The sequence below is a fragment of the Clarias gariepinus genome, chromosome 4 (genome assembly GCF_024256425.1).
Source record: "Clarias gariepinus isolate MV-2021 ecotype Netherlands chromosome 4, CGAR_prim_01v2, whole genome shotgun sequence".
Classification (NCBI taxonomy): domain Eukaryota; kingdom Metazoa; phylum Chordata; class Actinopteri; order Siluriformes; family Clariidae; genus Clarias; species Clarias gariepinus.
The window spans coordinates 922501-938903 of NC_071103.1; the positions used below are offsets into that span (position 1 = coordinate 922501).

At 41.6% G+C, this 16403-nt stretch overlaps 1 protein-coding gene across 1 annotated transcript in view; it reads left to right on the plus strand.

The window, feature by feature from the left end:
• The window catches only part of rbfox1l (RNA binding fox-1 homolog 1, like), a 13049-nt gene extending 4616 nt beyond the window's left edge, over positions 1–8433 (plus strand). Inside the window, 10 exon segments of the mRNA XM_053494283.1 lie at positions 96–332; positions 3187–3366; positions 3628–3681; positions 4883–4975; positions 5259–5316; positions 5947–6006; positions 6192–6511; positions 6595–6665; positions 6811–6886; positions 7055–8433. Of these exon segments, the coding sequence (XP_053350258.1) occupies positions 96–332; positions 3187–3366; positions 3628–3681; positions 4883–4975; positions 5259–5316; positions 5947–6006; positions 6192–6511; positions 6595–6665; positions 6811–6886; positions 7055–7099 (1194 nt within the window). The 3' untranslated portion in view covers positions 7100–8433.
• The last annotated feature ends 7970 nt before the right edge of the window (positions 8434–16403 follow it).

The following is a 16403-nucleotide window of genomic DNA, read 5'->3' on the forward strand; positions in this document are numbered from 1 at the left end:
TACTTCTACATAAATAAAAATTATTATAAATCATTATTCATTAATGCTATCATTCCCTCTCTCTCTCTCTCTCTCTCTCTCCCTCTCTCCTGTAGGGTGCTCCTGCTCAGGAGGCGGGGCCAGGCAGCAGTGACCCCGCCCTCCCCCAGGTCTACGCCGCAGCCCCTTCGTATCCCCCACCTGCACAAGCCCCACCCACACCCACAGCCAGACTCCCACCACTTGACTTTAGCTCCGCCCACTCTGCCTCTGATTACCCAGAGCACCATCAGCTCCGAGTCTACCAGGGCCCTCAGCATGAGGGGGCGGAGCCTCTACCTGCATCGAGCACGGTAAGGGAAAGCCGATTGGCTGGTGTGCTGGAGGTGAACGTTCACCAATGTGACGTGTTAAAGGGTTAGTGAACACTGGAAGTCTGTCACTCTGAAAGAAATGAACTTCCTGTTTTTACAGAAATCAGAGTTTAAACGTTAAACAATTAACAACAGTAACGGCCCAATCTGCTAATTTTACATTAAAAGATGAATGTGATAATCACTGTGATGCAGTTGTTGCTAGCTTGTCTTGTCTTCGTCTTTTCTATAAATACGATTATGTTTGTAGGATATCCTAGTTTGCTCGTTTCATGAGTTAGCATATTTAGTTTTTATATTAGCATATTTACTTTATGCCAGGTTTTATTATATTAGCATATTTACTCACACACCAATTTTTATATTAGCATGTTTAATTCCCAGCCAGTGCACAAACCCCCCCAGCCACTGGACGCAGTGCCGGTCCCAAGCCCGGATAAAATGGGAGGGTTGTGTCAGGAAGGGGTCATCCAGCGTAAAACCTGTGCCAAGTTGTAGTGCGGACTGGGTACTCCGCTGTGGCGACCCCTTACCGGAAACAGCCGAAAGACCAACAACAACAACGCTTATGCTAGTTTTCTATATATATATATATCTATATGCATATATCATGTTTACTTCCACGCTAGTTTTTAATACTAGAATAATTACTCTTATGACCTTTTTTTTAGCATATTTACTCTTATGCTAGTTTTTATATTATCATACTTACATTTAAATTTATTTACATTTAGTCATTTAGCAGACGCCCTTTTCTGAAGCAACTTACATTTTATACCTCGCTCATGTTTACTCTTATGCTAGTTTTTTTTATAGTAGCATATTTATTCTTACCTTAGTTTTTTTATATTAGCATATAGCTAATATAGCTAGTTTTTATCATATTTACCTTTACACGAATTTTTATATTAGCATATTTACTCTTATGCTAGTTTTTTATACTAGCATCTTTACACAAATATTTTAATTGTGTTTTTATCTGATGGTAAACAATTAAACCTCACACACTTCACGTCAACATCGTGCGATCCATATGTGGGTGTGGTGTGTGACTTAAGTGTTGGTGTGTGTGTGTGTCTGTGTGTGTATATGTGTGCCAGCTGCATTACCATACATGGTCAGAGTTAAGAGCTGTGTGTGTATGATATGTATAGCAGGACACACACAGACACACACACAGACACACACACACACACACACCTGTCTCTCTGTGTTTCAGTTTGATGTTCTTCATGTGTCATGACTGTAAATCATACTCGCTCTAGGGGAAGTGGACGAGGGTGCATTAATAAGGAGGGCGGATAGGGACGCGGCCTCTCTCTCTAATCTACGTTATATATATCCTGCCATTAGGGAGCTTCAGCATCACACACTGGAGGTCTCAGAGCGGACGAGCTCCTTCTAACTCCTCTTTCAGACAGGTTCACAACTCTGCATCGTGACATCATAGCACCTAAACCCCACCCCCTGCACACACACACTCATTACACCCCCCCCTACACACACACCCTGCTTTGTCTGTGTGCTACGACTGAGAATGATGATGATGATGATGATGATGATGATTACACACATTTTTATCCCCTCTTAATTATTATTTGCCCTTTTTTATGGAATCGTGGGTCATGACCTTTAACCTGATTTGCAATATTGCAGCACTGTGACGTCTTACACTCCCTGCATCTCTCTCTATCCTTCTCTTCATCTTCCTCAACTTCTCTCTCTCTCTCTCTCTCTCTCTCTCTCTCCCTCTCTCTCTCGCCCTCTTTCTCTCCACAGCTGCAGCTAATCTCTCATCCTCTGCTTATCGGCCCCTCCAGCAGTCTTCTGTTTTTAATCTGCTGTAACACAAACCTTTTAATGATGATGATGATGATGATGATGATGATGATAACAGCGTAACAGTGTAATAGCATTTTGTTAAGACAGGCTTAAACACACACACACACACACACACACACACACACAGTGGCATCGTGGTGCATTGTGGGTAGTGGATGTGGGTGTGACGCACTGTTAGCTGTAGTGCTGAACTGCATGGGGTCTTTTATCCACACTGATGATATAATCAGACATGTGATGATGCAACACGATGTGATGATGTCATATGATGCGATGTTAATATGTTATTATGTCTAAGTGCATCGGGAGCGACTGGTTATTGATCTTAGTGACAATAATGAGATTTTTTTTAAACATACAGTTTATTTCTCCCTCTCTCCTTCTTTAATTCACAGTCTCTCTCTCTCTCTCTTTATCTTACACTTTCTCTCTCTCTTTCTTTAACTCGCAGTCTCTCTCTCTCTCTCTCTCTCTCTCTCGGGTGTATAGTCGAGTACTTGCGCTGTGTCTAACGGGCATGTGATCATGTGATCAGAGAGCTCTGACTAAAATCACACAGTGGGTGGCGTTCTGTCACTGGATGGAGAATGCTCGTGCGCTTCTGTGCTCACTTTGTTTCCTCTTTACCTTCATCTTGTTTTTCTTTTCCCCATCCTCCATTAAAAGGCTGTAACAGATCTCTGGAATGAACCCAATCTGTGAAAGGTACACTAAGCGCTACGGTGCATATGACTGGCTTATTACTGGTCACATGACTTGTTATCTTTAAGCTCCACCCCAAATGCTAGCATTCAATGTATCTAGCCTAACTCCGACAGTGGCCATTTCGGCTCTAGTGCTAATGATGTAGTTAGCATTGCTGTGGCTAAGCTAGTGTTTGGGACGTGGCTGTTTTAAAAGAAGATCCTGCCTAGTGTACCTTTACATCCCTCCACACTCGGTAATCTAAACTTCTCTCTCTCTCTCTCTCACTTCCTCTCTCATCGCTCAGGATGAAGGTCTGGCTCCTGTGACCTCTGACCCTCAGCCTCTAAATGTCCCCGTGGCAACCGGGGGCGGATCAGGAAGTGGCAGCGAGGAGGAGGGGTCTGGGAAGTCTCAACCCAAGCGCCTTCATGTCTCCAATATTCCCTTCAGATTCCGCGATCCCGACCTGAGACAGATGTTTGGGGTAAAATTACAATAAAATGATACATAAATAAACAAATAAATAAAACTCATCAGTTATTATGCACAGTTTAAACACCAATAAAAATTCATACAAGCTCAGGTTATTATTTGAAAATTATTATTATTATACAATTTGTTATATAAGTTATATCATCTTTCTTATGCTAAGCAATAATGTTTATTTATTGCTAGTTTCATTAGCATATGCTATATAACAAATCATGTTTGAGTAGTAAAGTATTTTTTTTTTTTTGTTTTTCAGCAATTTGGCAAAATCTTGGATGTAGAGATCATCTTTAATGAGAGAGGGTCAAAGGTCAGTCATTATAAGTCCACATATTACATCACTTCCGTCTTTAAAGGTTCAGCTGTTTTTTGGGTTTGAGCTACAGTAGCTCACAGTGCCTCCCGGTACCTAACGTCTCTGTAACTAAGTTTGTTAGCTAGCTGACTACAATGCCAGGATGTTAGCATGGTCCAGGGTTGCCAATCATCCGGTAAAATATGTATTCGCTCCGTATGATGAAACGAAAATCCCTGTTCCGTGCTGAACTGATACAGGACGCTATCTGTTCCAGACTCATAGTGAAATCTGTGCGAGAGAAATCTTACAGGTCAGACTAAGACAAGGTGATGTGTGTGAGACGCAGTCAGTCAGCTTCTCATCGATCGGGGTTTTGCCGGGGCCAAAGAATTAGAAAGTTTTAATATAAAGTTCAAAGTGATGATAACATTTTTGCAATCGGGTTTCTATCACTCGTTTGCACATCACAGTTTGTTCCTGCCCCCGTGTGGGGTAATTAACCTCGTTACTGCCCTGACTACCCTGTGGCTTTATTGTAGTAATGTGAGTGTGTAATGTGCTGATGCTCATCTAATAAAGAGATTTAAAAAAAAAAGGAAAGAAAAATAGAAAAAGCTGTTATCTCTATATAATATTATGTACTTATTTAATATTAAATACAAAGTGTAACACGTATGTTTGTTATCCTTCATATCCAGTGTTTCATGTCATAACACAAAGTTCTCCCAGTTTATCCACACACACTAGAGCCGCTGCCTGAGGGGTGAGATCAGGTGGCACAGCGCCACGGCAAAAGTCAAAACTCAACAGAAATCTAAACTGTGATTATATTAACTACTAAACCTATCTCCATGGAAACCAACTGAGTAGCAAATAACAGTAACTATTTTATTTATAATAATATAAACCATACACAACCTTTACACATTTGGAGTTCCAACATCTCGTATCGATATACTATGGAATGAGAAAATCTTATCCCGTGGGTGTTCGAGTCAAACAGGGAATTGCGGTGAAATTTCTCATGAATGAAGAAGTAAAACCCCCCAAAAAGCAATGTGTTGCCTCCTCTCCTCTAAGCATGCCTCATTTCCGTTTCCCGGAGTTGGCACCGCTAGCATGGCTGATACACACGCTCCATGTTCACTTTTTCACTTTACATTCGCTCCTTATTGGATGAGGTTTGTGACTCTCAGCTCACGTTGTTCTCCAGGGGTTCGGCTTCGTGACGTTCGAGAACGCGCCAGAGGCAGATCGAGCCCGAGAGAAACTCAACGGCACGATTGTGGAGGGGAGGAAGATCGAGGTACGAGTGTTAACATCTGTGTGTGTGTGTGTGTGTGTGTGTGTGTGTGTTATCTTAATCAAATTCAGTGATAATGTCATACTAGCAGTACAACTTAGCATTGTGTGTGTTAGCAAGTAGCCTTGCTTAAACTTGCATGTGTGTGTGTGTGTGTGTGTGTGTGTGTGTGTGTTTTAAATGTAGCTCTGTGCAGAGAATCAAATGAATCAACACAGTGTGTGGTTTGAGTAGTGAATGTGAGGCATTACTGTACGTGTGACTGAGCTGTGCATTTCTTCTGAAGGTGAACAACGCCACGGCCAGAGTGGTGACGAAGAAACCGCAGACTCCACTCGTGAACGGTGAGCTCACACCAGTGGGTGAGGTGTGAAAAATTCAAGGCGGATGGTTTGGTTAAGTATTCTTTTGGCAAGCGCGGGGGGGGGGGGGGGGGGGGGGGGGTGTTATACATTAACAAATATAAGTTTAATTAAATCAACTTGGCCATTAAAACTAAACCTGGATTTAAACATGCAACTGTCAAAACTCATCTGAACCTTTTCATGGCTTTTATCTGAAGAGGATTATTAGGGTAGAATAAAAATTTGCATAAACATTAGTAATGATTTGATATTGATATTAGAATGAATAATTTAATAGTACTGTAGTTTTGTATGACTTCACATTATGGGAGTTAAATATCTATTTTTGACCCTTTTGTACCCAGACATGTAGGTGAAGCCACAAAGTCTAAGGAAAAACAAAACCTTGAACTCTTCTCTCGATACAAAATGACACAAATTCACGTGAGCTTGTGAGCAGCGTGTTACAATACTGAATTCTGATTGGCTAATCACATTTATTTATAGTTTGCAGATGATCGTACATATAGAGTTTTAATAAACACACACACATAGACTATAATCTATCAATAATAATAATTTCTTTGTGTGTGTGTGTGTGTGTGTGTGTGTGTGTGTGTGTGTGTGTAGCTGCAGGATGGAAGATTAACCCCGTGATGGGAGCGATGTACGCACCAGAACTCTACACTGGTACTTTGTCTCTCTCCCTCTCTCTCTCTCTCTCTCTCTCTCTCTCTCTCTCTCACACACACACACACACACACACACACACACACACACACACACACTCTACATCACCAATACATGGGGGCGGAGCCTAAATGACTCATCAGTCGTTCCTCTCTGAGATTGACTCGTGTCTTCCTATTTTATAGTGGCCAGCTTTCCTTATCCAGTTCCCACGGCAACCCTGGCCTACAGAGGCTCCACCCTGAGGGGGCGTGGCCGTGCTGTGTATAATACCATCCGCTCGGCGGCTGCAGCGGCCACGCCCACCGCTGTTCCAGCTTACCCAGGGTTAGTCACACACTCTCTCACAGACAGACGGAACAGGATCACCGTTAGAGTCTAAAGATAACGAAGAGTGTGTGTGTGTGTGTGTGTGTGTGTGTGTGTGTGTGTGTGTGTGTGTGTGTGTGTGTGTGTGTGTTACAGGGTGGTCTATCAGGATGGACTCTATGGAACTGAAGTCTATGTGAGTTTAAAGCTATTTTGAATAAAACATGTGTGTAATATAATATATTACATTATTAACGTGTGTGTGTGTGTGTGTGTTAGGGAGGATATCCTGCTGCATACAGAGTGGCTCAGTCTCCTTCAGCCACAGCTACAGCCGCGTACAGCGATGGGTAAAACAATCTAATCTAATCTGATGTGATCTAGTCGAGTGTACATCTTTTACACAAAACATTTATTTACAAAACATTTGTTTGCTGTGTGTTTACTGCACATAAATGTGTGTGTGTGTGTGTGTGTGTGTGTGTGTGTGTGTAGGTACGGCAGAGTGTACGCCACTGACCCATATCATCACTCAGTAGGACCGACCACCACATACGGAGTTGGTACTATGGTGAGATTCTCTCAAACACACACACACACACACACACACACACACACACGCACAAGCATTTTTTCACACACTTTCCACCACACTACTGCTGCCACCTCAAATAATTCATTCGAGTGTGTGTGTGTGTGTGTGTGTGTGTGTGTGTGTGTGTGTGTGTGTTTCCCCCAGGCGAGTCTATATCGAGGAGGCTACAACCGCTTCACCCCGTACTGACACCCCGGTGACACCACACTGACCTCCTGCACACAACACCCCGCCCATACACACTCACCCCCCCCCCCCACTACACCCCTCAGACACACACCTCCTCCTGGGCGGAGTTTAAACCAACCAATTATCTGAAGATCCTGGGAGAAGGATGAAGCACGCCCACACTGACCTCATACCTGGTGCTCACTAGTGGTGGTTAGCGCTACGCTAATAACAGACTACTGAAGGAGAGAGGGTTACGCAGCGCTAACTGTTTAGCCTCACCGTTTTTTTTTGTTTTCACTTCTTTTCTGATGATTAGCATCACTAGCAGCAGTGCTAACATGTTAATTATCTGAGTGTGAGTGTGATCAGGAAAGTGTGTGTGTGTGTGTGTGTGTGATTGAGATGTGCTGTTCGCAGGTACGTTCTGATGCGCTATGATGTCACACCAATAAAATCACAAAACTATTTTACCTTTTGCCAGTAGCTAGCTACCGATATGATGAACAGCGAGCTTGAACCACAGGGGGTGGAGCTTGATTTAACATTTCAATCAGCCAATCAGATTTGTGACATTGTGTAATGCTAGCAAGAACATGTCGCTTTTAATGACATGATACAACACTGGACCTAATGCTAGCATGCTAACATGTCTACAGAATGCTAGCAAAGCTGGCTAGGTCGCTAGCTAACGTTAGCTCAGGAGTGAACTGTGACCTACAGTGTAATTAATCATTAATGTTAACGTTACTAAGTGAGAAGTGACAAGCGATGAAGAGTGATTGGCTGACGTTAGGGTTAAGCCCCGCCCCCAGTGATGTCATCAGAGCACTCATCAGGACAGACCTCGCGTCTACTGGATACAGGAATCATTTTTGTAGATTATTGTAAATTTGATGTGCAGTGCAGTGTGTGTGTGTGTGTGTGTGTGTGTGTGTGTGTGTGAGGTAGACTGAAGGCTGTACAGGTGACTCAGTATTTCCTCTCTCTCTCTCTCTCTCTCCCTCTCTCTCTCTCTGTGTGTGTGTGTGTGTGTGTGTGTGTGTGTGTGTGTGTGTGTGTGTGTGTGATCTGCCTCTGTGCTGATGTTCCTCAGAGGTGTACCATGTACATCACTATCACAACACACACATACGTTACTCTTTTTCTGTTTGTTTGTTGGTTAATTCTCATGATCTCACTCTCTCTCTCTCACACACACACACACACACACACACACAGGGAATAAGTGCACTTTACACTGGGGCTCTATCTCATATTGTTACTCTATACAGTGTTTAAGATCATGTAGCTCTAATACATGATGACTCCGCCCCCTAGTGACCACGCCCCATATATTGACCCTGTGTGTGTGTGTGTGGTTTTGTTTCTGGTGTTCATTAGTGTTATATACTGTTTATTAAACAACTATGTGGAGTACTTGAAGTGCACCCTGAGTGGGAAGTGATCAATCCCATAATGCACTGCAGCATCGCCTCATTAACTCTATTATTATTATTATTATAATTATTATTATTATTATTATTATTATTATTATTATTATTATTATTAACACACAGTGTAGATTCCTTTAGAAATACTGAGCCCCAAAATAGCATTAAGTGTGTGTGTGTGTGTGTGTGTGTGAGAGAGAGAGAGACTTTAGACCTCTGTAATTAATCCTTATTTTCTTTCATTGCTATCACTCTTTATTCCTATATGTGCCTTTGACCTTTGACCCCATGCCCTTTTGTAAGCCCTTGTCTAATTTATTTATTTATGTCTTGTTTTCCTTTTTCTCTTCCTGCTTGTCCCTGTTGTTGTGCTGAAATAAACTCGCTCTCTCTTTCTCCATCCCTCCGTCTGCTGCTGTCCTCACTCTCTCCTCCTGCGTCTCCTCTCTTCCCTCCACATGAACGAGTGATGCGGTGTGTGGTGGTGGTGTGTGTGTGTGTGTGGTGGTGTGTGTGAGGAGGTGTGTGTGTGGTGGTGATGTGTGTGTGTGGTGGTGGTGGTGGTGGTGTGTGTGTGTGTGAGGAGGTGTGTGTGAGGAGGTGTGTGTGTGGTGGTGTGTGTGTGAGGAGGTGTGTGTGTGGTGGTGTGTGTGTGGTGGTGTGTGTGTGGTGGTGATGTGTGTGTGTGGTGGTGGTGGTGGTGGTGTGTGTGTGTGTGTGGTGGTGTGTGTGAGGAGGTGTGTGTGTGGTGGTGTGTGTGTGGTGGTGTGTGTGTGAGGAGGTGTGATGCATGATGGTCACATTAGTGTATAGTAAATGATTAGTGCTCATTACATCAGCTCATTAAGTGACTCACGACCAGATCAGACCTTTCACACACACACACACACACACACACACACACACACACACACACACACACACACACACACACACACCTCTCTCTCTCTCTTTTCATTTTAACTTTTAACTTTTTATTCATATTATATTTAGTTATAGATTTGTTCTTTATTTTTCTCTTCTTCCTGCTTCTATGCTTTGTATCTTTTTCTTTTCATCTTTTTTTCTTTCATTATTCTGACTCTGTAAATAACATTTTTTGTTTTTCCTCTTTTTTCTCTTACACTTAATTTATTTCACTTGTCTCTCTCTCTCTCTCTCTTTCTCTCTCTTTCTCTCTCTCCATTGCACTTCTCCTTTCCTCTGTTTCTTTTCAATCCTCCACTCCTCTCCTCCTGACTCCTCACCACACATTCATCCTCCTCTCTTCATGTCTTATCTTCTGCCTGCTTTTCACTCCTTTATCTCTCCTTTATCTCTTCCTAATCACTCCTTTATCACTTCTTTATCTCTCCTTTATCCCTCCTTTATCTCTCCTTTATCTCTTCCTAATCACTCCTTTATCACTTCTTTATCTCTCCTTTATCCCTCCTTTATCCCTCCTTTATCTCTCCTTTATCTCTTCCTAATCACTCCTTTATTACATCTTTATCTCTCCTTTATCACTTCTTTATCTCTCCTTTATCCCTCCTTTATCTCTCCTTTATCCCTCCTTTATCCCTCCTTTATCTCTCCTTTATCTCTTCCTAATCACTCCTTTATTACATCTTTATCTCTCCTTTATCACTTCTTTATCTCTCCTTTATCCCTCCTTTATCTCTCCTTTATCCCTCCTTTATCCCTCCTTTATCTCTCCTTTATCTCTCCTTTATCTCTTCCTAATCACTCCTTTATCACTTCTTTATCTCTTCTTTATCCCTCCTTTATCACTCTTTTATATCTCCTTTTTCCCTCTTTATCCCTCCTTTATCACTCCTTTATCATTTTTTATCTCTCCTTTGTCACTCCTTTATCACTCCTTTATCTCTCCTTTGTCACTCCTTTATCTCTCCTTTATCACTCCTTTATCTCTCCCCTCAGCCTCTCTCCTCCTTACGCTCCAGCTCTTACATCACCTTACTGCTCTAACCTCTTTTTTTCTTTCTTTCTTTCTTTCTTTCTTTCTTTCTTTCTTTCCTTAGTTTTTCATTCTTTTGTTCTTTACAATCGCTATTTTTCCCCTTCACATGCTTTAATCTGTACATTTCTCTCTATCCTTCTTTCTCTTCATCTTCCTCTCATTATATCAATCTGTCTTTTCTCCTCACTTCTCTCTCTCTCTCTCTCTCTCTCTCTCTCTCAGCTGCACTAGTTTATAGTTACTTTTTAACTTTCTTTGCATGATTTGATCTGTACATCTCTCTCTCTCTCTCTCTCTCTCTCTTTCTCTTGGTTAGATTCTTTTTCTTTCTTTATTCCACTTGCTTTGCTCCTTTTGTATTGCATGATCTGTCCATCTACCTGCGCTCTCTCTCTCTCTCACTCTTTCTCTCCTTTTTCTTTTCTTTTAATCGTTTATTTCTTGCATTCTTTACTTTTTTCTTTTCTTTATTCCACACTAAGCTCCTCCAACAGTCACTAAGTTTTTTCCCAGCATGCACTGCTCTTTCTATCCTCTTCTCCTTTATTACCTGATGCATGTCTTTTCTTTTTCTCTTCTACTCTGTTTTTCTATCTCTTCCTTAATAATCTTTGTAATTGTAATCTCTTCTATCTCTCTCTCGCTTTATTCAGATCCATTTATCATTTACTCCTCTCTCTCTCTCCCCCCTCTCTCTCCCCCCCTCTCTCTCTCTCTCTCCCTCTCTCCCTCTCTCTCTCCCTCTCTCTCTGTCTCTCTCTCTGTCTCTCTCTCTGTCTCTCTCTCTCTCTCCCCCCTCTCTCTCCCCCCCTCTCTCTCTCTCTCTCTCTGTCTCTCTCTCTGTCTCTCTCTCTCTCTGTCTCTCTCTCTGTCTCTCTCTCTCTCTCTCTCTCTCTCCCTCTCTCTCTGTCTCTCTCTCTCTCTCTCTCTCTCTCTCTCTCTCTCTCCCTCTCTCTCTGTCTCTCTCTCTGTCTCTCTCTCTCTCTCTCTCTCTCTCTCTCTCTCCCTCTCTCAGTTCAGCTCAGCAGTACTTTATTGGCATAAATGTTTAAAAAAATATTATTGCCAAAAATGTATAGTTGGTAGATTTCATTATAAATAATATTATAAATGTATTAAAACATAGTAAGTAAACAATAATAACAACAACAGCAACAACAACAAAAACTGTCAGTATCTGTGTAGTGTGGATGTTATACAGTGATTCGTCGGGTTCAGGGGGGTTCAGGGGGGTTTAGGGGGGTTCAGGGGGGTTCAGGGGGGTTCAGGGGGGTTTAGGGGGGTTCAGAGGGGGTTCAGGGTGTCATTAGGGAACATTAGGGAACATTAGGGAACTCCTTTCTTTAGGTTTCTAATCAGGTTTCATCTTTTCGACCTGTTCACTCACACACCGTGTCAGCCTCTTCCCGCTCGCGTGAGCTCACGGACGCCCGTGATTGGCTTAGAGCCGCTAAGTGCCTCCCATCCATCCTCTCTAAGGGAGCTCGTCCAAGATCTTCACACTGCAGGGTGTTTCGTTACTCCATTTAAGATGTTTATAGAATTTTACTGCTGCTTTTATTGTACGGCCTAATTCTGTCCTAATGCTCTCTCTCTTTCTCTCTGTCTGTCTCTCCCTCTCTCTCACTCTCTGTATCCCTCTCTCTCTCACTCCTCCCTTTCCTCAGCTGTCTGACATTTCTTTCTTCCTTTTTTTCTCTTTCCCTCTTATTACTTCAATCTTTTATTTCTTTTACTTTCAGTCTGCCAGTCTTTTCCCTTCTTTTCCTAGACAATGTCTTCTTTTTATTTTTTAAAGCCATCTGTCCCTCATTCTTCTTCTTCTTCTTCTTCTTCTTATTATTATTATTATTTAAATCTTTCTTTTGTCTTCTCTTTCTTGCTCTTTCGTTCCAATTGCTTTTCTCTTTTATCCTTCCTCTCTTCCTCTCTGCCAGACAATCCTTTTCTTTCTCTCTATTCTGCACTGCTTCTCTCTTACAGTTTGTTTTTCTTTCTTTTGTGTGTTTGCATCCACTCTATCACTCTATCACTCTATCACTCTGTCACTCTGTCACTCTATCACTCTGTCACTCTATCACTCTGTCTTGCTCTTTACTCTCCTCTCAGGGCCATTTCCTCTCCATGCGCCCATCTGTTTATCTCTCTGATCTTTATCTTTTAATTCATTCTTTCTTTCACTTTCCTTCTCCCCCCCCCCCCCCCCATTCTCTGTTCTGAGAACTGAGATACTTTCCGTCCTCCTTTGTTTCCTACTTTAACAACATCTTTTTATCCTTCAAATGCAGGCGCACCCCCCCCCCAACCCCCAACCCCCCCAAAAAAGTTCTCTTATTCTTTCTTTTTCATTTTTTTTTTTTTGCATCTTAACTCATTTTTTACACATTGCTGTTGCTGCTGCTGTACCTGAGTCACCTGTGTCCCGTGGTTGGTGTGTGTGTGTGTGTGTGTGTGTGTGTCACAGTGTGTATTTTTTGAATAAAGAGATGTTTTATTGTTTGTATGCAGTCTGTGTGATAAATAAAACTGCTGTGAAGTCAAAGTCAACACTGTGTGTGTGTGTGTGTGTGTGTGTGTGTGTGTGTGTGTGTGTGTGTGTAAGGTTTATGATAAGAAAGTAGTTGTTGCTTGGACACGATTGAGCACAATGAAAAAAACAAATGGAACCAAGAATGGGTGGGAACCAGATACAGGAACTGATTCAGCAGAACTCTAAGGCTGAACGCATAACACACACACACACACACACACACACACACACACACACACACACACAGGTCCTGAGGGACCACAGGCAACGCCTTTATGTGATAAAGATATCACATGAAGCAGGAGGATGGAATGTGATGTGTGAGTTACAGACTCCATCTGACTTCACGTTACTTCTGTGTAGGAACATCAGGCCATCAGTGAAGAGATCAGTGTAGCTGAAGGTCAGAGAGAGAGAGAGAGACTCAGATTTCTAAAAAAAAAGGACAGATTTGATGTGTGTGTGTGTGTGTGTGTGTGTGTGTGTGTGGATTTGAGGAAAACCTGAGAAACACGACTCAGTAAACAGGATACGTGATGTAATGAACGCTGGTCTGGTGAAGCGCGGCTGAGAGGAACGTGTGGAGTCGAGTCCCAGCAGGACGGCGTAACCTCAGGGGTGAGGGACCACAGTCAGGTGGCGTCTCCGTCAACGACCAGACCATCAACCCTGGGTAAGAGAGAGAGAGAGAGAGAGAGAAAGAGAGAGAGAGAGACGAGTCTGGGATCCTGCACGAGTGCCGAGCTTTCAGGGTTTAACGTGTGAGACTATGAGATCAGTGAGCGCTGGAGAGTCTGCAGCAGTGTGTGTGAGGGGACAGGAGCAGGAGACGGTGGACGAGGACCTGGGGCTTAGAGAGACAAACGCTGTGTGTCTGTGTGTCAGTAAACAGGACCAGAGACAGATGAATAGACAGATAGACAGGCTCGAAGCAACATGTAGGGCACACACACACACACACACACACAACCAAAAAAACACACACACACACACGTGTCAGAAATTATAATAAACACAACAGGAATAACTCAGGATAAAGAAAAGAAAGATAAGATATATACAAAGATAAATGGCACAAATAATAATAATAATAATAATGATAATAATAATAATGATAATAATAATAATGATAATAATAATAATAATAATGATAATAATAATAATGATAATAATAATAATCCTTGAGGTATACAAAAAGTCCTTTCAGTTCATAAATAAATAAATGAATAAATAAATAAATTTTCAAAACACTTTTGTGTGTGTGTGTGTGTGTGTGTGTGTGTGTGTGTGTGTGTGTGTGATATGGTGTGTAAACAGTCTTCTAATCCATGCTCCCTCCCTTTAAAATCCTCTACATAAACAGTAGGTGAGAGTTTATTTGTTAAAGCTTATCGCACCACTTAACGTCACTTCCACTTTCACTTCACTTCCACTTTAAAACAGGAAGTGTTTCTCAGACGAAGCTCGTTCATCTCAGACGTCTGTGTATCGAGTTTACTCGACATATCTTCCTGCTTTATCATTGTTTATTCACCAGTTGCATCATGATGGTGATTTCAGCTTTCCTCGTCTTCAGTAAGTGAACATTATCTGTTACTATAACGTTACGTAACGTCCTTATCCGTCTCCAGCGATGTGGGCTGTGATCAGCCATTTTGATCAACTTCCTTATCTCTGATTTATTGCTCCGCTCGGATCTGCTCGGGCGGGTCGAGCCCTGATCGTCTCCAGCCTGAGGTTTAATCACATGTAGGTCGAGTCTGGAGTTTAACGCTCTGAGGTTTTAGACTGTGAAGGTTTGACTCCTTAAGCGCGCTGCGGTGTATCGGAGCGCAGTGTGTCGAGCAAGCAACGCCATGCTACATCATTAGCAGGCCTGAAAACACATTTTACTGTAACAGGAGCGGACCGTATTTGTATTTGGTGTTTTTTTCTAATTATTGATTATTTATTTATTTTAAATTTTTATTATTTGTTTTGGTGTAATGAAGTTATAAATAATCAGTTTTTCCAAAAAGTGTCTGTTGAAGGTCTGAGTGTCGAAGTGTTGGGTGTAAAAACATACAGCCTAAACAGTCTAATCTCAGTTTAATCTCACAAAATCTCAGTCTAATCTCAGTTTAATCTCAATTTAATCTCACAAAATCTCAGTCTAATCTCAGTCTAATCTCAGTTTTCAGCCTGGCCTGTGATCTGAGTGATATATACAGTGAATATCAGCATTAAATGTAATTAAATATAAAACACGACGTGTCCAGTCACGCACAGTTTAGCTCTTTATTCTCACTAAACTCAATGGAAATAACTCCTGCAGAAGCCACAGACACACAGTGTGTTACATGATATAGTTCTAGGTAATATACGTAGTATAGTTAGTGTTGCCATGGTAACACACAGACTGACAGCCTGGACTAACAGATTTATGAAAATATTACTAGAACTGGAATTTTATATCATAAACTCATTTAAATTATAGATGAAATTATAAGTTACATCTTATATTAAATGTAAGATTTAATTATTTAAAAAACAAATGTATAAATAATAAAGTAATAACAAATAAATATGTGTTTGGCGGCACGGTGGTGTAGTGGTTAGCACTGTCGCCTCGCACCTCCAGGGTCTGGGTTCGATTCCCATCTCTGGGTGCATGAAGTTTACATGTTCTCTCCGTGCTCGGTGGGTTTCCTCTGGGTACTCCGGTTTCCTCCCACAGTTCAAAGATATGCAGGTTAGGCTAACTGATGTTCCCAAATTGCATATAGTGTGTGTGTGTGTGTGTGTGTTTGCCCTGTGATGGATTGGTGCCCTGTCCAGGGTGTACCCTGCCTCGTGCCCTAAGTCTCCTGGGATAGGCTCCGCCCCCCACAACCCTAAATACAGGATAAAGCAGTACAAACAATGAGTGAGTGAGAGAATAAATGTTTAATAATAAATAAATAACATTTAATTTGAAAAAAAGAATTAATAAAAAAAATCTGAAAATAGATGTCAAAATAAAATCAAAAAGTTATATATTATTATTATAAGAACTAAAACTAAATTAATATAAAAATATTAAAAAGTATTAAATAAATGAATAGAACATAAATACTTATATACGTTCTTAACAGTATAGTTCTTACAGTTTTTTACAGACGCTAGGACACATTTCTTAATACTTAGGTCATTTTTGCAAAACTCACACACACTTCTCCTAACGGACTTCCAGCTTGGCTAAGCAGTTCATTTCACATTCAAAATGCACTACAACCAGCAGAACACTTTACTCAGGTCTCAAATAAACTCATTCTTCCAGAACACTAGCAAAGGTCGACAGACGACAAACACATTGTGTCACCCACAAAACAATGACGTAAAAAACACTAACAACATGTAGCATTACACAGTGTGGCCTTGTGT